The sequence below is a fragment of the Equus quagga genome, chromosome 20, assembly GCF_021613505.1.
Source record: "Equus quagga isolate Etosha38 chromosome 20, UCLA_HA_Equagga_1.0, whole genome shotgun sequence".
NCBI lineage: Eukaryota > Metazoa > Chordata > Mammalia > Perissodactyla > Equidae > Equus > Equus quagga.
Window position 1 is genome coordinate 32,792,916 of NC_060286.1, and position 27,758 is coordinate 32,820,673.

The window sequence follows — 27,758 nt, forward strand, 5'->3', positions numbered from 1 at the left end:
AGAAAGAAATACAATCTTTTCATTTGACATGTTAAAGGTAATATATAAATCAACTTCTTAGAAATGCTAATAAAATGTCAACTACTATAATTTCATTTATGAAATACTCTGTTAGATTTTCATTATTAGAAATATAACTTTAGTTGAAATTACTCCCAGATAGGCTAACAGAGTGCTGTATAAAATAACATAATCTGGGGCTGGCCCTGTGGCCGAGTGGTTCACTTTGCATGCTCTGCTTCAGCGGCCCAGGGTTCGCCAGTTCGGATCCTGGGTGTGGACCTATGTACAATGCTCGTCAAGCCATGCTGTGGCGGCATCCCACACAGAAGAACTAGAATGATCTACAACGAGGATATACAACCATGTTCTAGGGCTCTGGGAAGAAAAAAAAGCTAAATGATAATCTATCCTTATGAATAAGTCCTAAATAACTTTGATTTTCTAATTTCGGGTACAGCTTTACAGTGGAGTTCCCTGTTCACTAAATAACCACAATTGATGGTTATCTAGCAATTGGCAATTCATGTCCATTATCTTGTGAATTTTATAACATTGTGAGATAGGTGTTATTAACTTACGCCAACAGGAACTTAAGCTCTAACAGTTCATGTGATTTACCCAAGGAATACAAGTAGGCAATGATAATGTCAAGATTCAAACCTGAATCTTCTAAGTCATCCTCAATATTCAAGTACTTCACAACTGTGAACACACCAAAATTGGAAGAGGAAATCAACTCGGCTATACCTTTACAGCTACATGGCAAAATTTATCTTTTTTGTTGTAATGACAAAGATCTCCAAAGTATAGGATCATGTATGATGAACAAAGAAAATTCGGAGTGAATACTAAAAGTCTTTCCCTTGAGATTTTCATGCTCCACTTCATTAAGCATCAGATTTACTCATAATGCACACAATGGGTATGTTTAAAGACCTTCTTCTCCTATACTTGGACAGATGTCTCAAAGAAAGCAAAATGGTCAAAAGGAAGAAAGACAAGCAGACAAAGAAAAACAGAATCATTATTCTCACAAATAATCCACAATTCCATTATGAAACAAAATAATTCTAAAAGATGAACCAAAGATATTTCCTGGATTTGGGAGTATCAATCTCAAGAAACAAGAGCATAAATTATATACTTGCTGGACTATTATTATACGGTTATGGGTTATGGTGAGGGGGCAGGGAAATGGGGTAGGAAAAATATAGAGAGATGATCTTAAGAGCTTACAATCTAGAAGAAAAATAGCAGATGTGAAGGAAAATTCAGAGAACCACTCAGTCCTATGTTCTTCACAAAGGACTTTCAGTGCCACAATTCAGAGAATGAAGCAATTTGGGCAGGATTTGGACAGGTGGAAGAGAGGAGGAGTGCAAAGATAGGGGAACAAAATAAGGCAGGATATCAGAAGATGGGAAAGCACACATAACCGGGGGGGAGCAAAAGAAATTAACCAGACTAGAAAGTAGGTGGAATATTGGCATAACTGGAGAAAACAGAGCTAAGCCTGAAAGCAAGGCAAGAATTTGGACTTGAATAATTAACTGGAAAAAAAAAAGGCAAGGTAAGTTCTGAAACAGGAGAATGGCACAATAATGTTGAATTTTAATGAGGCTGCATATTATCTATAACAGAATATGTATAAAATGCATAAAATAGAAGAGAGAACTTGCACAAAGGAGACCAGTTAAGAAAACTCTAACAATAATCCATGCATAAGGTAATATGACTGATGACAGTAGGAACAGAAAATGTAAACCCAAGGGTCATTTGAGAAAAAAAACTGTAGGATTTTGTGAGAAACAAAAAATAAAAAGGTCAAAATAGAGAAGAATCAAAAATTTTTCCAAGTTTCTAGCTTAGGAAACTGATCAACAGATTATTGGTAGACCAAGAAAAACAAGTTAGCTAAAAAGACAAATAAATCAATACTCTGAGTAAAAGAGAGATTTTTTCATGAATACTACATGTATTTAAGTATGAGATAAAAAAATAAATCTTTCATATTTCAATATTCCATAAAGTCTTCAAGATATTGGACAAATACCTTTTTTTCTATCTAGTTCAAAACAGATAAAAATTAATTCATCAGAAGAGTTTTCAGTTTCACTTCCAAAGAAAACCTGATATGACACATAAAGACATCTGATGAGGCTTTTCTATTATTCTAAGTAGTGCTGGAAAAAAATTATCTTAAAAAGGTAATGAAACTGAAAGATTAGTGGTGAAATTTTTGAATAAAAATTGAGACTTTATTATATTCATAATAAAACTTTCCACCTACTCCATTTAGTCATCAAAACTGTGATTTTAAATACAGAAATACCTACAATGACATTTCTTAGTCCATCTTGTCATAAGAGCAAGTATACTGTCAGCTGATAAAAAGGAAAAGTATATCTCTAGCTAACAACAGACCAATTATAGGACAACGAAGTAGCAGGAAATGAAAATACAAAAGTCAAACATTACTGGTAAACTCTTTCCTCCCCTTTGCAGAATTATCTTAAAGACCTGTGATCAAACCACTCAAAAAGTTGAGGTAGATAATGAGACAAAGTATTAAATGTGTTGCAAGAAACTACATAAAAGGTTTAATTTTACAAATTTGATATTAAAAATTTCATGTGTTAAACTAGCCTATAATTTTCCTTCCTCGTATTCTCTGTATGTGTTTTTAGAATCAAGGTTATACCAGCCTTATACAATGAGTAGAAGGAAATAATCCCACGTTTTCCATTCTTTAAAAGAGTTTGGGGAGTACTAGATTTAGCCATGCCTTGAATGTTTGGTAGAACTCATCCTTAAAATTGTACCAGATGTTTTCCTAGCAGGAAGATTTTTACTTAGCAATTTCTTTAGTAGTTATAGGATTATATCCTTTAGAAATTCTTTTAGGGGGGACCTATTGATGGAAAACACACTCAGCTTTTGTACGTTTGAAAACATCTATTTTGCCCTCACTTCTGGAAAATAATTTTGCTGGGGATACAATTCTAAATTGACAGTTATTTTCTCTGGGCATTTCACAGATATTCTTCCATGCTCCTATGGTTTTCACGGTTGCTGTGGAAAAGTCATTTGTTAATCTAATTGTTCCTTTATAAGTAAGTCTTTTCTCTCTGGCCGCTTTTAGGGTATTTCTCCACCAGTTTCTCTATGATGTGTCTATATAAGAATTTCTTTATATTTGTCTGCTTCAGATTTGTTTCTGTTTCCTAAATCTGTGAATTCATTGCTCCATCAATTCTGGTAAATTCTTGGCTACTATCTCTTTGGATAGTGCCTTCTCCCACTCTATTAGCCCCTTCTGGGATTCTGGTTAGACGAATTTATATCCTGTCTGTCTCTCCTCTATATCTTAATCTCTCTTTTATTTATGCCATCTCTGTTTCCTCCAGTCTATATTCTGCATATTTTCCCCAAATTCATCTCCCAATCTGCTAATTCTCTCTTTAGTTACATCTCATCTTAAATGTGTCAATCTCATTTATGAGTTAAATCTCATCTGTTAGTGAATCATTCACTGAGTTTATAATTTGAATTATTTTTTCACTTCTAGAAATATGATTAGTCCTTTTTCAAATCTGTCTGGTCATTTTGTAGCATGTCTTGCTCTTTAATATTAATATCAAATCTCTTTTTAATTTAAAAAACCATATAAACATATATATCACAGTTCACATCTAATAATTCCTACAGTCTCTGCAGGTCGAATTCTGCTATTTGTTGTTTCTACTCCTTTCATGCATGATGCCTTGCTTCTTGGATGTTTGTGATTTTTGATAGTAAGATCATGTCTATAAAGCCTTCTTTGGAACTTCTTTAAGGTCTAGGTAAAAGTTTATTCTTCTAAAGAGGACTTCTATTTGCTTTTGCTGGGCAACTTGCTTTCAAATATTCAAAGATCTTTACAGAAATTTCTTACTATATGGAATAAGTGTACTCCTTCATTCACTCATGCAGTACACATTTATTGAGAGACTACTATGTGTAAGGCATTACCCTTGAAAAGTTACCTGCTAAGAAAATTTGTTTATCCAAATCCTATTTTCCTGGTGATTTATATTATTGAATGAAGAGGTGAATTCTGATGGAAAAAATATAGGCCAAGACACTACAAACTCCTCAGGCAATTAAGTTACGATTTAAGTTTAAGCACATAATATTTTTCTGTCACAGATTTCTTACTGTCTCACAAATTGCTAGACCTAACCTGTAGAAAAAGGAAGATAAAAAAGATCATTCTCACATCAAGGATCACTTCAAACTGGAATAAACTTAAGAGGGAAGTTATAAAACCTTGCATTCAAAATATTTACATGTATATGACTTTGCGTAAAATATCTGAAAATCGAAAATGAGTAAGCTAACCTGAAAGATTTAATCATTTAAGCAAGACAAAAAGCATTAATGAATTTCATTCTTAAAAAGTAACCTTGGCCACTTCATAGCCAATAGGATGACTAATAAAAATGTTAGAAGTTACATAACAACAAGTATTGGCAAGGCCGTGGAGATAGCGGAACCCTCATACACTGCTGGTAGGAGTGTCAAATGGTGCAGTCACTTTGGAAAACAGTGGTGGTTCCTCAAGAAGTTAAACACAGAATTAAACCACCTGAATGAGCACTTCACTGCTAAATATATACCCAAGGGAAATAAAAACAAGTGTTCACACAAAAACTTGTACATGAATGTTTACAGCAGCATTATTCATAACAGCCAAAAGGTAGAAACATCCCAAATGTCTAATAACGGATGAATGGATAAACAAAATGTGGTATGTCCACACAATGGATTATTAAGTCATAAAAAGGAATGAAGTCTTGATATATGCTACGACAAGGACGAAGCCAGAAAACAGTATGCTAAGTGGAAGAAGCCACACACAAAACACCATATATTATATAATTCAATTTATAAGGAATGCCCAGAATAGGCAAATAGATAGATACAGAAAGTGGGCAGTGGTTACTTAGGGCTGGAAACGACGGTGAGTTTGGGAAGTAACAGCTAAAGTGTTCATAGTTTCTTTTTGAGCTAAGGAAAAGTTCTAAAATTGATTGTGGTAACAGTTGCACAACTCTGTGAATATACTAAAACCACTAATATATGAATTATATCATAATAAAGCTATTAGAGTAAAAAGGTTTCGGTTAAATAGATTCTGTGGCTATAATATAAATTGACCTGAGAAAGCTTTTGACAGGAATGTCACACACACTATTTTTAAGAGAATTGAGTCACCACAGGACTGTGATCCTTTCCCCTTAAGAGTAGATATTGCTTTTGAAATGGTAAACAAAGGTAGGGACAAAGGCAGGTATTTGATATTTTGAAAGTATGATTTCTTAGGCATAGGTTGCGGTGGGGCTAGTTTTTTTCTTTTTAATACATCTTTATAAACAATCTGAAGGTGAGAATGCACAGTAAAATCCCCAAATTGACAACTATACTAAACTTTTCCTGATGAGAAAATACTTAGTTGATGAGAATAAACTATAGAGCTTATTGGCTGGCAGCTGTAAAGGGTGGCCCCACAGCGATATGCTAAACAACTCAGGGACATTGTGAAGACTTTGTGCGGTAAGGCCCTAGGCAGGAAGGCTCATTACTGAATGACCTGAAGACCAATTGCATTTGGGAACTTATACATATGCATACAAATGAGTACCCTAGGGCAGTGGCTGGGCTTGATTGCGGAAGCCCAGGAGAGGGGACTTTTCTCCTCCTAGAAGGGTTAGGCAGATACCCTTACACGGACAGCTGCAACCCATCTTGTCATGTCCATTCCCTGGCTGGGAACCTAGGAAGGTATACAGGCTCCTGAGAGTGTGAAGCTAAACTTTAGTGCAAAAGAAAAATGGTCTGTCCTCTGAGTCTCTCTCCAGGAAAAGAGCCCACAGTTCTGCTGAGGATGGAAAAAAAGAGTTAAAAAGCCTCTTTTTCACTTCGACCTGAAGGAAGGAAAATGCAAGTAGCAAGTTCTCCCAGCAGCGGTGAGTGCAGAGCACCCTCTTCCCGGGGGAGAGGTGAAGAGCAAGGTGCACTCCTGACAAGACCAGCTACGTAATCGGCGGACCCAGTGCAAGGTGAAAGTGTGGGGTGCCTTGCTCATGAATTACTCAGAATCTCAGAACAGTGAAAGCAGAGCATTAAATCAAACACGGGGCTCCTCTAAGAGCGGGCGCTCTCTGCAACTGAACACGTCGTACACCCGTGATGCCCTGACTCGTGAGCAGCAAGAGTGGGAGCAAAAATTCAGAAGGCCCAGAAAAGCATAAAGCAGAAAATCAAGATCATCTAAGATCCCAACACCCAGGGACAACCACTATTCTCATTTTGGTGTACAGCTCAGAGATTTTTCTATACACATATAGACATTTACTCATACAATTTTTTATATTATGGAAATGGTATACTGTACATTCTCTTCTGTAGCCTTTTTTTAAACTTATTACATTATGAGAGTTTTCAAAAATATTAGTAAATACAGATCATTTCAATCCTATTGTACAGATAACAGAACATAATAGATCCATGTTCCATTTAACCAAACCCGTATTGTTAGGTTTCTAAAGGGTCTTGAGTTTTCCATTATTAAAAATGATGAGCACTGAATATCAGTAAAGTTGAGTGAGGATTGAGTCACTCAGTATAAAGCACTTCACAGAGTACTTGGCAAGTAACAAGCTGTCTATAAAAGTTAGTGACATTTTTAATATTGTGTCTGGTGTAATGACTGAACTAATTTACATTTCCAACAGCAGGGTAAAAGAGATTGGTTTTTCTAAATCCTTGCCAATTGTTTCAGATTTTGTCCTTTGTATTTCTTCTATGAATGGTTTGTTTATGTTCTTTGACAGTTCTCCTATTGGATTCCTTATGCTTTTTAAATTTAAACTGATTTCTGTATTGGGGATATAAATCCTTTGTCATAAGAATAACAAGTACTTTCTTTACCTAAAAAAAAAAAAAAGACTTAAGACTTACCTCCAGTTCCTAGGACCTTCAAGAGCTCAAAATTTTCAATCCCCACCTTCTCTGCATGTCCTGTTAAATTAGCTAAAAAAGAAAGAGAAAAAAGAAATAATTAAGGAGATCAGCAACAGGAGGGGGCCCACAGGGGCTTCTGAGGTACCAGCAATGTTTTCTTTCTTTTTTTTTTGAGGAAGATTAGCCCTGAGCTAACTACTGCTAATCCTCTTCTTTTTGCTGAGGAAGACTGGCCCTGAGCTAACATCCATGCTCATCTTCCTCTGCTTTATATGTGGGATGCCTACCACAGCATGGCTTGCCAAGCAGTGCCGTGTCTGCACCCAGGATCCGAACCGGCGAACCCCGGGCCGCTGAAGCAGAACGTGTGACTTAACCGCTGTGCCACCGGGCCAGCCCCTGTTTTATTTCTTGACTTAGGTGATAAACCAGAGGTCACTTTATAATTATTTGTTAAACTGTGCAACTATGTTTTGTACAATTTTCTGTATGTTATACATTACAATAAAACATTTTTTTAAAATTCAGTAACTATCTGTCATTTGTACCAAAGAGTAACATAAAAATAAAGTGTCAACAGACTCTCTACTGACCAATATAATCTGAAAGCAAACACAAATTCTAATTCATAGATAGACATGTAGTGGAAAGAAAACTGGACAGATGTAGAGGATGTATTTGTTTATTCAAAAACCATTTCCTGAGTGTCTACTACAGGCCATCCCCAGGTTCTAGGATGGGTTCTACCCCCATTTCTGCTCTAAGCACTTCACCCTGCTTTAGCTTGCATCAATCACCTGACCTCCCTGTGTCTCACTTCTCTCATCTCTGAAACGAAAGCGGAGGTCTCAACGAACACTAAGATCTCAGCCAGCTCTAAAATTCTAGGACATTTAAGTATGTTTAAAAATACAAACTCTTCGAAAACATACTCTGTCCTAAATAAGTAAAACTAGGATATCTTATAAGTGAGCGTTTTCTGAAGTATATTCCGTTGAATTCTGGTCCTATTATATAAGATGTTAATAGGTGTTATCTTTGGGAGAAAGGTCGGGGATAGAGTCCTATGGTCAAAAAAATATGAAAATAGTTGGCTTAAACAGAGTTAAATAGGTTTCTCTACAGCTAAACCTCAAAGATCCTGTATCGTCAAAATATACATGTGGATCTTCAAGACCAAGATAATACATTTGTCAAATTTATTGGATGACAAAATTACTTTTATGGTAAGACCTATTAATATTACGTGAATTAGCATTCTAGAGATACAGTCAGGAAATGCTTGGTCCAAATCCTAGTTCTACCACTTCTAAGTTGTGTGACCTTGAACAAATTACTTCTCTGTGTCTCACATGGTTGTAGTATAAAATGAGAATAATAAAAATACCCACCTTCAAAATGTATTGATGTCTGCAATTTACTTTAAAATGCATTAAAAAAATAAGATGGACTGACGGATGAATATAGGTATGGACAGAGATGTAATAAAGCAAATATAACAAAATGTTAACTGCAGAATCTAGATAGTGAGTATTAGGGTGTTCAATGCACAATTCTTTCAAATTCTCTGTATATTTGAAAATGTCCATAATAAAATGGTAAAAAATAATACCTACCTCATAGGGTTGTGATGAGGATTAAATGAGTTAAATCTATACAGTGCTTTCTTGTGTGCCATTATGCATTATTGTAAGTGTTTGTAAATAAGTTAATCCTTTTGGACTACAATTTTAAGAAAATTAGACCCAACTAAGAACTTCTAGAATTAAAATTTTCAGGGGTAAGTAACTTTAGCGTCTTTCCAAAGTTTAACTAAATACATAATTTAAAAAAATTTAATTTATGGTCAACACACATAACATAAAATTTACTATTTTAACTATTTTTAAGTATACAGTACAATAGTGCTAACTATATCCATTGTTTGCAACAGATCTCAAGAACTTTCTCATCTTGCAAAACAAGCTCTACATCCCAACTCCTCCTCTTTTTCTCTGCCCTCAGCCCCTGGGAACCACCCTTCTACTTTCTGTTTCTAAGAGTCTGACTATTCATGCATAATTTTAAAGTGGGAACCAATCAGAGTACATGGTCCATGCCTCAACTCTGGCGTCAATATAAATATAAAATGAATACCAAAAACATAGGTAGTATCTCTCAGTAAACACACAATAGCATATCCTACAGTATAGAAATCAAGCAGATTATATAAAAGTCAAGCTCACAGGACACCACCACTTTTGAAATAATGATTTGACTCTCCTCTAACTGAATGTTAAATTCTGTTCTTTTACTGTGCCAAAATTTTTTAAAAGTGTAAGACATTATTGAAGAGTCATATTTAAAAATTATTTCTCCTGACTCTATTAGGAATCATCTTTTATTTACTATGAGATATGTAAAGACCCAACTCTCCAAAAGCATTGTCCATACACTATATTTCTCCCATATCTATAAGTACAGGTAGACTAGAAAGATAAGGAACTATCTTTTGACAGGCAGCCACTTCAGTCTTTCTTCACTAACCATAGAATTACTTTCATAGGAAATTAAAAGAGGTGACAAATTAATTCCACTTTGTTCTACAAAGTATACCATCCAGGAAACCCTGGCCATTCACAAAGATCTTTCAGATGATCTGTGAAGGGCTGTTTTTGCTCATAACCTACTACCTTTATTTGGTTTCTCCACGTAAATTAACACTTTGTCTGCAAGGGGAGCTCAAGCCTTCTGCAACCTCCTAGTCTCAGGGTTGGGGAGAAGAACTGACAGGGTTCAAGATGGAGGGCACTGATACCTTCTGTACTTGATGGGGGGGCGGGTGGTGGTTAAGGTTTGCAAGTGATGAGGAGGTTACCTCTGGTTTCTTCGAGCTATGTTCTCTTTGGATTCTCCTCTCTGTGGCTTAGCTGCTGAAAGTTTATTTACTTTTTGTATTGCTTTTCTATCGAGATTGTTCCCAGGCAACTGGTGAGGTAAGGCAGAGCTTGGGAGAGGTTCTTCCCTCCCTCATACAAGCCCCAGGTCCTAAGAAAACCCAAGAATGCCGGGCTTGAAAAGAACTTAGCTTTGGGCTTACGAAAACACACTCTTTTTACACCTCAGGTTTCTCCTAGAGTTTATCTTTCCTGGCCTATTCTTGCTTAAGATAATGAGATTCCAATGAATAAGCTTAGTGGGTATCTGCTTAGGGCAAAGGGACCTATAAGTCTTAAGTAGGTCCATGTGGTCAAGTGCAGCTCGCCCAGGGCAAAGATTCAGTTTGGGGTAAAGGACGAAAGATCAAGCTTGTCATAATGTACTCCTTTATTTTGTCCTCTCTGTCTTAATTTCACTTGGGGACCAAACAATCATAACTGCAATGGGGCAGGATACAGAGATCTTTATCCTGACAACAGTCCACAAAGCTAGAATCTGCAGTTCTCAGAAAACATTCCTTTGGTTCATCTCTTTCTACTCTGAAAATATGAAAAATAACTTTTTTATTTAATAAAATTAATTACAATTTCACTGGTGTTGAAACAAAAGTAATATCATTCACCATTTAACCCTGATTTTTATTTTATTTTCTTATTATTTTGCTTTTGAAGTGCTGAGAAATAGAAGCAAACAGTTCATGGGTCAACTTTTTGCTCAAAGGGAAAATTAACTGAAGACATTTGAACACCAAAAATGTATTTAATACATTTTAAGTTTTATTGAGACATAATTTACATACAATAAAATTCACCCATTTAAATGAACAGTTTGATGCATTTGGTAATTGTGTACAGTCATAAAACCTCCCCACAATCAAGAAATAAAACAGTGCCATCATCCTGAAAAGTTTCTAGTCATTAGTTTTAAATTTCTAGAATTTCATATAAATGGAATCATACAGGATAGTTTCTTTGCATTCGTTTCATTTACTTAGCCTAATGTTTTTTGAGTTTACCCAGGTTTCTGCGTGTGTTACTACTTCATTCCTCTTTATTAGAGTAGTATTCCATAGCACAGATATACCACAATTCGCTTTTCCATTCACCAGTTGATGGACTATGTGGGATGGTGTGTGCAGTTCTGGGCTATGATGAAGTATTTTTGTGGACTTAGGTTTTCATTTTTCATTTCTCTCGGGTAAATACCTAGCAATGAGATGGCTTTATATGCCATAGGTCCATGTCTACCTTTGTAAGATACTATCATACTACTGTATTAAATTGGCTGTGCTATTTTGCATTCCCTCCAACAATATATATGTGAGGTCCAGATGCTCCACATTCTCTTGAAGACATGATAATCTCAGACCTTTAATTTTAGCCATTCTAATGAGTATGAAGTGGTATCTAATTGTACTTGTTTGTAGGCTTTATTTTTTAGAGTAGTTTTAGGTTCACAGCAAAACTGAATGGAAGGTACAGAGATTTCTCATATACCCTCTGCCCCCACTCATGCATCCTCTACCCCATTATCAACATCCCCTCCCAGAGTGGTCCATTTGTTACAACGGATGAACCTACATTGACACATCATTATTATCCAAAGTCCGAAGTCTACATTAGGGCTCACTCTCGGTGGTGGACATTCTATGGATTTAGACAAATGTATTTACCGTTGTAGTGTTTAGTATCACATAGAGTAGTTTCACTGTCCTAAAAACCCTTTGTTCTCTACCTAGTCGTTCTTCCCTGCCCCTAACTCTGGGCAACCACTAATCTTTTTACTGTCTCCATGGTTTTGCCTTTTCTAGAATGTCACCATAGCTATAATCAGACAACATGCAGCCTTTTCAGATTGGCTTCTTTCACTTCGTAATATGCACTTAAGTTTCCTCCATGTCTTTTCACAGCTCACTTCTTTGTAGTGCTGAATAACATTCCCTTGTCTGGATGTAACAGTTTATTAATTCATTCACCGACTGAAGGACATCTCAGTTGCTTCCAGGTTTTGGCAACTATGACTCAAGTTGCTATAAACATCCATGTCCAGTTTTTGTGTGGACATTAAGTCTTCAGTTCCTTTGGGTAAATACCAAGGAGCACAATTGCTGGGTTATATTTTAAGACTATGTTTAGTTTTGTAAAAAACTGCCCAACTGTCTTCCAGAGACTGTACCACTCTGTATTCCCACCAACAATGAGTGAGAGTTCTTGTCGCTCCACATCCTCACTAGCATTTGGTGTTGTCAGTGTTCTGGATTTTAGCCATTCTAATAGTAGTTAATTTGCATTTCCCTGATGACATATTATGTGGAGCATCTCACCATATGCTTATTTGCCATCTGTATATCTTCTTTGGTGAAGTGTCTGTCAAGGTTGTTGGCCCTTTTAATCGGCATGCTTATTTTCCTACTGTTGAGTTTTAAGAGTTCTTTGTATATTTTGGATAACAGTCCTGTACCAGATGCGTCTTTTGCAAATATTTTCTCCCAGAATTTAACTTGTCTTCTCATTCTTTTGACATTGTCTTTTCCAGAGCAGAAGTTTTTAATTTTAATGAAATCCAGGTTATCAATTCTTTCTTTCATGGATCATGCCTTTGGTGTCATATCTAAAAAGTCATTGCCAGGGGCCATTGCTGTCACCTAGTGGTTAAGTTCAGCACGCTCCACTTTGGCAGCCCAGGTTTGCTTCCCAGGTGTGAACCTACACCACTTTCTGGTGAACATGCTGTGGTGGTGTCCCACATACAAAACAGATAAAGATTAACACAGATGTTAGCTCAGGGCAAATCTTCCTCAAGCAAAAAGAGGAAGATTGGCAACAGATGTTAGCTCAGGGAAAATCTTCCTCAGCAAAAAAAAAGAAGTAAAAAAATTATAAAATCATTGCCATTCTCAAGGTCACCTAGGTTTTCTATTATGCTATCTTCTAGGAGTTTTATAGTTTTACATTTTACATTTAGGTCTGTGATCCATTTCAAGTTAATTTTTGTGAAGAATGTAAGGTCTGTGTCTAGATTCATTTTTTTTTGCATGTATATGTCCAGTTGTTCCAGCACCATTTGTTAAAAAGACTATCTTTGCTCCATTGCATTGTCTTTGCTCCTTTGTCAAAGATCACTTGACTCTATTTATGTAGGTCTATTTCTGGGCTCTCTATTCTGCTCTATCCATCTATCTGTCTGTTCTTTCCCCAATACCACACTGTCTTGATTATTGTAGCTTTACAGTAAGTCTTAAATTTGGGTAACGTCAGTCCTCTGACTTTGTTCTTCTAATATTGTGTTGGCTATTTTGGATCTGTTGACTCTCCATATAAACTTTAGAATCAGATTACTGATATATACAAAATAACTTGCTTGGATTTTGATTGGGATTGCCCTGAATCTATAGATTATGTCAAGAAGAACTGACATCTTGACAATATTGAGTCTTCCTGTCCATGAACATGGAATATCTCTCCATTTATTTAGTTCCTATTTGACATCTTGCACAAGACTTTTGTCGCTTTCCTCATATTAATCTTGTACATAGTTTGTTAGATTTACACCTAAGTATTTCATCTTTAGGGGTGCTAATGTAAATGGTATTGTGTTTTTAATTTCAAATTACACTTGTTCATTGCTGGTATATAGGAAAGCAACTGACTTTTGTATGATCAATCTCGTATCCTACAACCTTGCTATAATCACTTATCAGTTCCAGGAATTTGTTTGCTGATTCCTTTGAATTTTCTACATTCTCAATGTGGTTTTAAATTTCATTTTCTTTCTTTTTTTTTTTTTTAAAGATTGGCACTTGAGCTAACAACTATTGCCAATTTTCTTCTTTTTTTTTTTTTTGCTTTTTCTCCCCAAATCCCCCCAGTACATAGTTGTATATTTTAGCTGTGGGTTCTTACAGTTGTGGCATGTGTGACACTGCCTCAGCGTGACCCGATGAGTGGTGCCATGTCCACGCCCAGGATCTGAACCAGCAAAACCCTGGGCCACCAAAGCAGAGCACACGAACTTAAGCACTCAGCCAGGGGGCCAGTCCCTAAATTGCATTTTCTTGATAACAAGTGATATTGAACATCACTTCATGGGTCTATTGGCCATTTACACATCTTTTTTTGTGAACTGTTCAAATCTTTTGTCCATTTTTTATAGAGTTTTTTGTGTCTTAACTGTTGAGTTATAAGACTTCTTTATATATTTTAATAAAAGCACTTTGTCAGATATATGTTTTGCAAATATATTCTCCAATTCTGTAGCTTGCCTTTTTATTTTCTTAACTGTGTCTTTTTTAAAAGCAAATTTTAAAAATTTTTATGAAGTACATCTTACCAAATTTTTTCTTTTATAGTCTGTGCTTTTTTGGATCCTGTTTAAGAAATCCTTGCCTAATCCAACGTCACAAAGACACTCTCCTATATGTTCTTCTAGAAGTTTAATAATTTTAGCTCTAATATTTAAGTCTATAATCCATTTTGAGTTAACTTTCTTGTATGATGTGATGTAAGGATCAAAGCTCATTTTTTCTCATACAGATATCCAGTTGTCCCAGTACCACTGGAAAAAAAACCCCTATGATTTCACCTTTGATTTATATTGGCTCTGTTGTCAAAAATCAATTGACCACATAACTGTGAGTCTATCTGATGACTCTAATATTCTGTTCCAGTGACCCACGTCTAGCCTCACGCCAGCAGTGCACTGCCTTGGTTACCATAAGTCTTGAAATCAGGTAATATAAGTCTCCCAACTTCGATCTCTTTTTCAAGATTTTGTTGCATTTTCTTATAAGTTTTAGAATTAGGTTTTGAATTTCTACCAAAAAAGCCTGCTAGGATTTTGTCTGGAGTATTTAACTATTAACATTTTAACCTAAACTGCTAGTTTAATAGTTTAATCTATTAATAGTTTAATAATTAATTATTTAATAATATATAATTTTAATAATAATTATTAATAGTTTAATCTATTAACAATTTAATGTAATTATTGATATTGTTGGGTTTGGGTCTACTATTTTATTATTTGTTTTTGACTTGTCTTTTCTGTTGTTTGTTCCCATGTTCCTTCTTTTATGACTTTTAAAAAAATCATTTGAATGCTTTTTAGAATTTCATTTCTAGTTTGGCATTGGCAATTTTAGCTCTACTTCTTTGCATTATCTGTGCAGTTATTGCTCTAAGGATTACAATATACATCTCTAACTATTCATAGTCCTCTTACAGCTAATATGGAAAACTTGCAATCATCCTTTATGGAATAGCTACTATACATTACATGGAGTTAATAATATCTTCTACATATATTATAAACTTCACAAGACAATGTTATAAGTTTTGCTCATATGATACAATTTATAAAGAAATTAAGAGGAAATAGAGAGACTTTTGCATTTCTGCAGATATTTATCATTTTTGATGATCCTTCTTTTTTAAAGATCCAAAATTCCATCTGGTATCACTTTTCCTCAGCCTTAAAGAATTTCCTTTGACGTTTCTTGTAGTGCAGGTGATGAATTTTCTGAGTTTTCTTTTATCTGAAAAAGACTTTTTTTACCTTCATTAAAAATTTTTTTGAGATATAATTCACATAAAATTCCCTTTTAAAGTGCATAATTCAGTAGTTTTTAGTACACTCACAAGATTGTGCCATTACTACTGCTAATTCTGGAATCTTCTTCATTCTCAAAGAATATTTTCCTTTGATATAAAATTCTGGATTGACTTTTTCTGTTCTTCTAGCACTTTAAATGTGTTCTTCCACTCTCTTTTCGCATCCATAGTTTCTGAGATGCAGTCAGTCAAAAAATAGATCATTGCTTCTCTGTTTGAAATGTGTCATTTTGCTCTTACTGCTTTGAACATTTGCTCTTTATCTTTCAACAGTTTTGCCATGACGTGTCTTGAGGTGGACCTCATTGGATTCACTGAGCCTGATATTCATTGAGTATCTTATATTTATAAATTTGTTTTTCATCAAATTTGGAGAATTTTTGCCTTAATTTTTCAAATATTTTTCTATCCTCTACTCTCCTTTCCTTCTGAGATTCTAATTATATGTATGTTAAATTGTTTGATACTACTTAAGAGGTCCCTGAGACTCTATTCATTTTTTTCCAATATGTTTTCTCTCTGTTCTTCATATTAGTTAATTTCTACAGCTCTATCTCCAGGTTCACTTACTTTTCCTTCTGTCATCGCTGGTCAACTGTTAAATCCATCCAATGATTTTTTAATTTAAAATATTGTATTTTTCATTTCTAGAACTTTCATTTGGTTCTTTCTCATTGTCTCTATTAATCTGATTTATTTTTTCATTCACTGAAAGCATGTTGTTTTATTTCATTGAGGATATTGTAATAGCTGATGTAAAATTCTTGTCTGCTATTGCCAATATCTCATTAATCTCAGGATAAGACTCAGCTGATTTTCTTTCCTCTTGGGATATGTCCCATTTTCTTGATTTATCATACATAGGGTAATTTTGGATTGTACCCTTAATACTATAAATGTTAATTTGTGAAGGCTCTAGATTATTTTTTTCTCTAACGAGAGTTATTTCTCTTAACTTGGCAGGCAAATATCATGGCTTGGCTGGGCTTGACTTGAACTGCGAACTCTACTTCTTAGGAGGCAGCTCTAGTCCAGTTCAGACCTTCTGTCTTTAGCTGTACTGTTCCACATCTGCTGTACTCATGCATGGTTCAGAGGTCAGTCAGAGATGTGTGGACACAAAATTTGAGGACTCGCCCTCCTCTGACTCCTCTCCTTCTGAAATTCCTCCATGATTTTCAGTCATCAGGGTTCTCTGGGTCTCAGTTTTCTAGTTTCCCTGGCCAGAGAGACTACTGTTTTTTCCACCAGAGTCCCCAGAGCCTGGACTGTACTTAGCCTGAAGCTATAATCAGTGGAGAGGCAAAGCTACTTCTTACAGCTTCCCTCCTCCTCTCCTCCAACTGGGTACTCCCCTTTACAGTCTGTCTGCTTCTGTTCACTCTCAAGCGCCTTAAATAGTTGCTTTTTGTATTAAGTCCAGGTTTTATAGTTATTTTCTGCAAAGGAATTCTCCAGGAGGCAGTCTTATTTTGACATCACAAGAAGCAAAAGTCTTCCTACAGTCAACATTATTATAGCAGTTTCTACTTCAACTACTGCCTCAGCAAGTTAACTTCAAAGAGTAAAAATAAATAAGGGGCTATGATATAGGCCCATCTCAGGGATCTTGAACTTACCAGCCATATGATACTTTCTTTCACATTACATCTGCTAGGCAATGTAAGTGATCACACATATGGAAGCGAATCAACAGAAAACTCTATCATATTTAGGCAGAGAGGAAATACTTGTTAATTATAAAGATTTTTTTATTGTGCTAATGACAAAACTCATAAAATAAATGGTAAATATGACACTATTAGAATCCTACGCAAAGACAAATACACACTCAAGCATGAGTCTAGGTGTCTAAATGGTTCTCATTTCTATGCTATTATTTGTCATTGTAATTAGAAGCCTTTGAGCATAACAGTCTAAAAATAAACTACATTTCTCTTAATTAAATTGTTAACCTAAGAGCAAGAGCTCAAACTTCCCAGCAACAATACTAACATTTATTAGAATAAGACTTAAAATATTTACCCATTTTATTTTATCCCGGAGGTGAAATAAACATCAGCCAATTACAGAAATCTTCTGCGTTTCTGAGCCATCCACACCTTAGTAAAGTCCAAAATGATGTGCTGATGAGATGGTATGGAGCTACCTGCATGCCTGGGACAAGGCTGTACCAGAAACAGGCCTGTACTACTGAAATAAAATTGTCCATTGTCTTGATCCAAACACGCAAGTAGATGGTACTTCACTGTGGTTGCAGGAGCCCCCTGCCCCTGTGGCAGCCATGCCTCTGCCCAACCTCCTGACTAGTTCTCCCCAAAAGTAAGAGAGGTTACTAATCTAATTATCCAAACGTCCAAAATTCTGCTTGGGCAGAGTGAGCAGTAGGTGGAGTGAGTGTGTTAAAAGAGCAGTCCCTGAAGTCTGTTTTTTTGTCTCATTTCTGGGTTGGCCTAACCCCCTGGGGCCAAATGGCCATTCTCCTGCACTCCTCCCTTCACTATACACAGCAATTAACAAAGTGGTTTTGGAGGTTCTCTTGGGACTCAGTATTCACTGACTAGTTTGTTCTCCCCTCTAACCTTCTAACTCATACACTTCATAGGCTGGTCCCAAGATTATGACTAGATGGGGTTGGGAGGGACGAAGGAATCTTCACCTAGGCCTTAAGCCTAAACTACATGCACCAGTGCTACTTTTAAGAAAGAGTTACACACTGGTGTGTTGAAGGTTTGCAAAGCTTTTACTGAAGTGGCACTCTGAGTACCACCGACCACGGTTCCTGGCAGACAGCTCCCTCATGACTCCTGAGGGAAGAGAAAAGATTGGCTGGGCAGAGTTCAGGCATTTATAGATTTCTGGCTATAACAGCATAATGGTATCAAAACCTCACCCTCAGACCCTAAATCCTAACTAAAAGGATTAACTCCTTCCCACAGAAACAATGCCTTATGAAAACTCTTCACAAATATATAAAATAACAAAGAATGTCAACAAACTTTAAAAACTTAAGACTAGAGCTATCTAATTGGTACAGAGCAGTATGACCACATCATTTGCTGATATCTACCATCTATTTTGATGCCTGGCCAGCCCTGACGGTCTAGTGGTTACGATTTGGCTCTCTCACTGCCATGGCCCAGGTTCTTTTCCTGGCCAGGGAACCACACCATCTGTCTGTCAGTTGTCATACTGTGGCGGCCGTGTGTTACTGTGAGGCTAAAAGCTATGCCACTGGTCTTTCAAATACCAGCAGAGTCACCTATGGTGGACAGGTTTCAGCAGTTTCTAGACTAAGACAGAGTAGGAAGAAAGGCCTGGCCACCCACTTCCAAAGAAATTGGCCATGAAAACCCTATGAATGTTAGCAGAGCACTGTCTGATACACTCTGAGAGGTGAGAGGATGGCGTAAAAGGACCGGGCGGGGATCCACTCTGCTGGACACAGGGTGGCTAGGAGCCAGAATCAACTCGACGGCACTAACAACAAATTTTGATGCCCACGTCACATGAGTTGTTAAATATTAGTAAACTTAGACTAAAACATTAAATATTTTTAAACTTTTCGAGGTCAACTTTAGGCCTACCTATATTGTTGATCAGCTTAGTCTCCTTTCATCAAAAGCATTTAAAGGCTTTTTACCCTCAGGCAATACCAAGTTTAATTATTTAGAAAGACTAGGTGTGAATAGTTTTAATGCTATCACAAAGCAATTTTAAGCAATTTTGTCCTTATTAAAATATTAGGAACTATCCCACTGAAAATCCTTCACTTCTTGATTAGTGTTATTATACTATATGTATACTCCCTGGTTAGGAAATCACTTTTAAGACTGAATTTAACCAAGCCCTTTACAAGAAGTCCACAAATTTTTTAAAAGACCCCAAATTGCTAAAGCAATCCTGAGTAAGAAGAACAAAGCTGGAGGCATCACAATCCCTGACTTCAAAACATACTACAAAGCTACAGTAATCAAAACAGCATGGTACTGGTACAAAAACAGGTGCACAGATCAATGGAACAGAATTGAAAGCCCAGAAATAGAACCACACATCTATGGACAACTAATCTTTGACAAAGGAGCTAAGGGCCCACAATGGAGAAAAGAAAGTCTCTTCAACAAATGGAGCTGGGAAAACTGGACAGCCACATGTGAAAGAATGAAAACTGACCATTCTTTTTCACCATTCACAAAAATAAACTCAAAATGGATCAAAGACCTAAAGATTAGACCTGAAACAATAAGTGTTCTAGATGAGAATATAGGCAGCACACTTTTGACATCAGTATCAAAAGGATCTTTTCAGAGACCATAACTCCTCAGACAAGGGAAACAATAGAAAGAATAAACAAATGGGACTTCATCAGACTAAAGAGCTTCTTCAAGGCAAGGGAAAACAGGACTGAAACAAAAAAACAGCCCACTAATTGGGAAAAAATATCTACAAGTTACTTATCTGACAAAGGGTTAATCTCCATAATATATGAAGAACTCACACAGCTCAACAACAAAAAATCAAACAACCCGATCAAAAAATGGGCAGGGGACATGAACAGACATTTCTCCAAAGAAGATATACAGATGGCCTATAGACACATGAAAAGATGCTCACCATCAGTTATCATCAGGGAAATGCAAATCAAAACTACACTAAGATATCACCTTACACCTGTTAGAATGGCAAAAATAACCAAAACAAAAAGTGACAAATGTTGGAGAGGTTGTGGAGAAAAAGGAACCCTCATACACTGTTGGTGGGAATGCAAACTGGTGCAGCCACCAAGGAAAACAGTATGGAGATTTCTCAAAAAGTTAAAAATAGAAATACCTTGTGACCCAGCCATCCCACTACTGGGTATCTATCCAAAGAACTTGAAGTCAGCAATTCCAAAAGTCCCATGCACACCTATGGTCATCGCAGCATTATTTACAATAGCCAAGACGTGGAAGCAACCTAAATGCCCATCAACTAATGATTGGATAAAGAAGATATGGTATATATATACAATGGAATACTACTCAGCCATAAAAAAGATAAAATCGTCCCATTCACAACAACATGGATGGACCTTGAAGGTATTATGTTAAGTGAAATAAGCCAGATAGAGAAAGATGAACTCTGTATGACTCCACTCATAGGTGGAAGTTAAACATGTAGACAAAGAGAACTTATTGGTGGTTACCAGGGGAAGAGGGGGGTGAGGGGAGGGCACAAAGGGTGAAGTGGTGCACCTACAACACGACTGACAATAATGTACAACTGAAATTTCACAAGATTGTAAACTATCATAATCTTAACAAAAAGTTAAAAAAAAAAAGCTAAAAAAAAAATTTGCCAAAACAAATGAATTTCCATATTTAAATTATTCCCTTTAGGAAACAGTTTGAATTATTAGCAAATAATTAAAAAGGAAAAATCTTATTTATACAATGAATATAAAATACTTGGTTCTTTACACTATGACTGGATTCCTTCAGCTAATCCTATAATATTAATATGGTTATGTGCAGTGTGGGAAAATATAACTGATGTAATTTTTAAAATAATAAATTTAGACTAAAAGGATAATTGTTTTTTCTGCCAAATTTAAATAGCTTTGTTGTTTATTTATTATAAAATAATCCAGGTTCATAGTTTTAAAAAAAATAGACAAATAGGCCTAAGGTAGACCTTGAAAATCTCCCATACTCCCAACCACTCAGAGATAACTATTGCTAATCCTTGGCATATTCCTCCAGGATTTTAGCCATAAACCTATGATTGATAAACAGCTTCTTAACCCAACTTTCTAGGCAATTCTATTACCAAATGTAATTTGTAATGCATATTATCTATGATTTTTTCTTTAAGTTGTGAGATATTTAACTTGGAACTTCCCACTCTGGTGGAGAAAAACAATCAGTAAAAACACATTCTTCATTCTGTTACCATAATTTCTGCTAAGCGGCACAAATGTAAACGCACAGAGCATGTGCTGAAATCATTTGATTAGATCTAATGATTCACTTGTGTTAAAGCTAAGAAAAGGTTTAATTTAAAAGCACTTTTACAATTAAAGTAGAAATGAAGAGAATAATGCTTTTGAAACCATTTCAAGCCAAGTATCTTAGCATATGACTAAGGTACTCATATGCCGGATTTTATTCAATGAATTAATCACTTATTAAACTTGCCATAAACTGAGAAATGTAATTTAATAAAGAGGATTATGGAGTCTGCGGACATTAAGGGGAATATATTATCAAATGAAGCTAGTTAGAAATGCGCGTTGAGAACATAGGTCCTCGATCACCCATTTAACACTCAGCAAATGCCTAGTAACACCTGAGCAAGATGCCAGGTCTTTCACTAACAGCTACAGGATTTGAACTGGCAAAGACGAGAGAATGGCTGGGGAATTCTGGGCTAACAGAATAGCTGGAGCAAAAGCTTAAGTAGGAATAAGTATTTTCCTAGTAGAGAATAGTAAGAGGACTGTTCAAATTAGCTACAACGGGTTCAGGACAAACAGTAAAAATATAACACCAAACAGGTACATGAAACCAGCTGATTCAAAACCTAGAATGCCAGACTAATTAGTTTTAATGAATCCATAGGCAATAACGGCTCTTGATAAGATGAAAGTAAGGTTCTAGGAAAATTACTCTGGCAGTAGCGTGCCATGTGGACAGAAGCAAAGAAAGACTAAGGCTAGAAGACAGTGAAGTTATCACAATAAACTAGATGTGTGCCAATGAGGGTCTGGTCTGAGCAGAAACTAGAATGAAGAGGAAAGAATGAACCTAAGAATCACGGTAATAATCAGTTCAAGAAACGTTTGCTGAACATCTGACTTGGGTGCTGAGACTAAAAGCAAACAGGACAGGGTCCCCACTTTCAAAGACAAATTAATTGAACTTCTGTTCCATTTTTTCCCATTGGCCCCATATCTAAAGTACAAGAAATGAAAGTCTGGTGAACGGTAGACAGAATTTTGTTGAAAGGGGAAGTTGAAAGGGGAAGTTTTTGGGTTTCAACATTGATTTTAAAGCAATGGCATGAGCTCCCAAAAGGGCTGCCATGTAGGCAGTTCTAGACAAGGAACTAAAGCTCTGCAGAGACAGCATGCTGATGAGGTTCAGGACATGCTACCCCAAAATATAGCACCTTGGCATACTGAATATTTTAAGATGAAGGAATTTGAGAAACAGCACATGCAAGAAGCTTTCTGACCTCCCCCTGAAGCAGGTCATAAAACCCTCCTGTGAGAGGTGCCCTCCCTATACCCCGAGGAAAGGAGCATCCTTCTCTCTGAAGACAGGGGACACAGAGAGGAATCTGAGCGAACAGGCCTTGCTAAGTCTCCCCCAGTTTACCACACTTACTTCATTCCCTTTGTCCATGATACCCTTTTTCCACGACTTTCCTTCCACTCCTCATCAAACCCAATATAAAAAAGTTCAGGTTTAACTGTTTCTTCAAGTCTTTATTTCCTTACAAAGGCTCCATGTCATATAAAACTTACGTTAAATAAATTAGTATGCTTTTCTCTTGTTAATTTGTCCTTTGTTACAGGGGTCCCAGTTAAGAACTTAGATGGGTAGGGGAAAAAGATTTTTCTTTCCCTACAATGCACAAAGTTACAGGACAGGGGCAATGGCTAAAGCTTTAAGAAGAAAGCCCTTCAGGAGACCACACAAAAAGAGGAATGAGTCGATGATGACCAGGAGTTAGGATGCAAGAAGAAAAAGAGCCAGAGAAACGGTTAGAAAACTAACAGTGAATAAAATCCAAGGAAGGACATAATGTCGATTAAAAATTGATCCTCAATGAAGTCAAACTGTGGTACAATGGGAAATATAGATTTGGTCTTTGTCCCAAAAGCTTAGGAATCTCCAGAGTGGTAGGAGTGTCTTTTGTATGCTCATGAGATGACTGGTGGCTGGGGCCCCCTGGATAGCTTTTGGACTGGGGCTGGTTGCTAGAGACCAAGGACTCTCAGCCCCACCCTCTCAGCCTCCCCCCTCCCACCACTGGGGAGGGGACAGGGGCTGGAGATCCAGTTAATCACCAATGGCCAATGATTTAATCAATCATGTCTACATAATGAAACCTCCATAAAAACCCCTAAACAATGGAGTTCAGGGTTCTCAGAGGTTCTGAGTTGGTGCACACACAGGTGCTGGTGTGGTGGTGCTCCCTGAGAGGGCACAGAAGCTACATATTCCCCACCCTCACGCCCTCCAAATGCCTTGCCTAGGACTCTTCCATTTGGCTGTTCCTGAGTTGTAGTTCGATCCTTTATAGTATGAAGAAACAAAGCTTGAGCCTCAAAGTCTATGCAGGGAGGTCAGGGTGTAAGAGTGGGGATGGAAAAACAAAACAACATCCTTAAAAACAATGGATATAGATAATTCTGTTCAAAGAATGGGGATATAAAAAGAAGGAATAGAGGGAAAATGGGAAAGGATCATATGAAACTTTTTTGCAACTTAGAAGGCAGATGAGTGAGAAGGCCGAGGGACAAAGGGAATATGGGAAAGGCTGGAAAAAGCGGAGATGAGAGTAGTGGTTCCTAAGGGAGCAGATCCTTCAGGAAGTGATAAATAATGGGGTCTAGGAAGGAAGGGGTTACAGACAGGGATTAAGGACAGAGAGAAGGATAAGGACATGTTGAGGATGAAGAAAGATTATCTACAGTCTTTTTAAAGGACACACATGGTCTGTGAGGGGAGTACCAGAGAGGGAGTGCAATGAAGCAAGAGTAAAATGCCTCAGAAATCAGCGTGGCTAACATACACAATAAAGGATGAAATGAAATCTACGAAGTCACCTTAAGAGATAAAAATCACTGTAAGCAGGGTAGAAGGAACTGAAGTATCCTAATCAAAAGAACTAAAATATCTAAAGAATGGACAAGATAGACTGGGAAAAACGAAAATTAAAAAATAAGATGCCAAACTGGGCAGCACTTTCCAGGGGACAGCCTAACCAGTCGCTTCGAACACCAGGTCTCCTAGGAGGAACACCCCTATCCTGGAGATAACTGGATCACACTCTTGAGCCTCTATGTCTTTAGCTGTACAACCAACTCCCTTTTTTTCAATGCCATGGTCACCAGGCAACCCAATTTTAACTTGATACCTTTACCCAAAAGGAAAAATGCACTAATCGAGCAAACAAACGTTTCATGTACTTGTTTATTTGTATTTCCCACTGTAAGTCAGTGAAGTGTCATTTGGGTTTATACATCAGTCTTTTATGATTATAACTACAACTATATGCATGAAATCAGAGCACGGAAATACAAATAGTATAATGATCCCAGCATTGAATCCTATTTGCGGCTCTCAAGAAACACTCCACAGCAATATATACAAGACACTGCAGTAGTATCCTGTGACCTTGCCAATGGTTTTGATTGTTTTTCATTTCAGAAGAAAAAGAGAACAATTACAAAAAGCAACATTGTGAGATTTAGCTGTGGATGCAATAGGAAGTAGAGAAACTTACAGCTTGTTGCAGCAGAAACAATATTTAAGCCGTAATTTATTATAAATCTACAATCTACACAACACCATCAACTTCTAAAACTTAATGTCTACTCAAAACCTTGGCCAATTTTCTCAGTACTTAATAGATTATTTTTTTCTGAGACATTAGCTCATCAATTAAAAAAAAAAAAGAGGGAAACAAAGTCTAACAAGTTAATAAAAAAAAGTTCCTGTTTTTGGTAAAGAAAGGAGTTTCAGTCCTGGCCCAAATTCCCTATTCCTCAATGATGAGTTTCATCTTCCCCTTTCTAGCACCTTCAATGTTAAAGAAATATCAATATTAACCTCTAAAATTTCCAAGTTCTCGTGTGAAAGATATGACACTATATTGTAGACATTTTCCTCTTTTTAAAACTTTTCTTTTATTGTGAACTATAACAGAGAAAGTCTCAGGGTGGGGGTGACTGTAACCCCACCATCCTAATACTACTACTTTCACTTCCAGTCTTTTCTTATTGCGCAGGTATCCTACTTACTAGTTGAGGCTTGCCAGCTCCTTATAATCTAGACTAAATGGACTCAAACCCTGCAGAGCCACGGCCTGTGCAAGTCCAAGGCCTCCCCCTCCCCCAAGGTTTCTCTCAATTACCAGGAGAGCTGACATCCTCAGCACCCTCTGAGGTACCTGTGCATTGTCTCTTTTCTGCACTGCGCGGGTCCAGACACAACGTGTGGGTCTTTCTTTGAGTTCAATAAAATGCAAAAGCAAAACCCAAACACGTGCAAAAGGCATTCCTTAGCATACGAGACTTCGGTGAAGATTTCTGGAAAAAGGCAGAGTAGCGGCACACACAGCAACAACGAAAAGGGAATTGGAAGTAGGAACACTCTCAATCTCTCTCCATCTTCCACCCTTGGGAGAGGAGGCTTTATCTCACCTCTTCCCTGGCCTCACATCCGTTTTCTGACTTTCCTCCTTTGTTTCTCTCTCTCCTGCCCTATTAGGCAAATCTGTCCCCTTGTTTCCTGACAAGCAGCTTCCTCGCTTCTGACCTCTCAGCTCCAGTTAACATTCATACTCACATCCCTAAGTGAGCCTGCTATCAAGGCAATGCCGCCGGGGCAGTTCCCTCCATACAAGGAATTCTGGTGCCCATTGCTGTGATAATACATTTTTCTTCTCCTTTTCTATTTCGTAGGTTTTATGTAGTCATCATACTCTACATTAACTATATAGCCTACTAATTGAACAAACATTCTGAATGCTTACCTGTATTGTCCAAAGCACCAGCAAGGCTGGAGCAGACACACTCCCTGAGGCTACGTAGTGCAGGGTCCAGAGGAGGCACTCAGGCAAGTGAAGAAGCCCAAGGTGCAGGTACAAGCACTACTAGAGAGGTCTGAGATAGACAGAGTACCAGAAGAGCACAAGAGCATCTCACCCGTCTGAAGGTTTGGGGAAGTCAGGCATTGATGGACAGCAAAGCAGAGAAAAGCCTGCACATCAGAAGGAAAAGCAAACAATAGCACCAAGACGACAGAGAACATGGCATAACTGGGAATCTGCAATTAGTGCAGACGGGAAGGAGCATGTGAAGGAACGGGAAAGAAGGCACCGCAGGACACAAGGCAGGAACTAATCCATGAAGGACTCTGTGTTTGATTTGAAAAAGTATGTATTTGTTTTAAAGGTAAGAGGGAGCCAATGAGAGATTTTAAGCAGAGGATTAAGATAACCAGTTCTGTACCTTAGAGAGACCACCAGCAGCGGTGTGGAAGATGAATTAGAAAGGAACTGAGATGCAAGACACCAAAGCCAATGGACAGGTTGATATAATAGTCAAGGCCAGAAACGATAAAGGCTACACTCAGGCACTGAGAGTAGGGAGAGGAAAATGAAATTCCCTAACACGTTATTCACTAATACTACTATGCACAAAGCGAAAACATTGGAAATTACCAAAATTATTAAATTCTGAATAGCCATAGTGCAATCTTTAAAGTTCAAAATGATAATCCTTAAGTGACCATGAGATCATAAAGTACTCAGAGTAAAAGACAAGTGAAGACCAGTTTTCAAAATGTTGCAAATGAACTGTATTCATTTGTCAAAACTCACAAATTATATCTCAATAGAAAAGAATTACAGCTATAAAGTAAAAATCATGAAAATACTTTTTTATACATGAATATTATAAGAAGAAGTTTTCAGATTCAACAAGGATTTTCTTAATGTTTATTTGGGCATTGTTTTGCATACATATCTATTTCCTTAGCAAAGTTAATGCTTGCTTTTTAGAAGCCACATATTTCTAAATAGCAATATAAAGCTTCTAAGACTTATTTTCAAAATGCATACATTTGTGATACATCTTATACTATATCATCTAAACAACTTGTTCCATTTTATAAAATAGATTATTTATTAACACATTACTCCTAAATGTTGCAAGTTTTTCTGTCCTTGCTGTAATGGCATGTGATTTAATAGCATATCACAATTTAACATGCAGCTGTGTGTGTGTGTACAGATTTGGTGAATATAAACTTTATGAATTAAAAATCAGTACACAAAATGCCTGTGGGACCTCCAAATGAAGCTGGTCAGTGGACACTAAAGAATTTTACTGAAGTCAGGTTATTTGAAAATTCACAATTATTATAAAACATATAGCTTTAAAAGAACAGTCAACTCGAATACTTCATTTCCTGGCCATGGCAAATGTCTGACCCTAACATACACAAA

General features: G+C 36.9%; 1 protein-coding gene across 1 annotated transcript in view; it reads right to left on the reverse strand.

The window, feature by feature from the left end:
* Positions 1 to 27,758, reverse strand: part of RPS6KA5 (ribosomal protein S6 kinase A5) — a 170,910-nt gene that overhangs the window by 106,432 nt on the left and 36,720 nt on the right. The window contains exon 2 of the mRNA XM_046647804.1: positions 7,006 to 7,077. Coding sequence (XP_046503760.1) covers positions 7,006 to 7,077 — 72 coding nt within the window. The remainder of the gene's footprint in view (positions 1 to 7,005; positions 7,078 to 27,758) is intronic.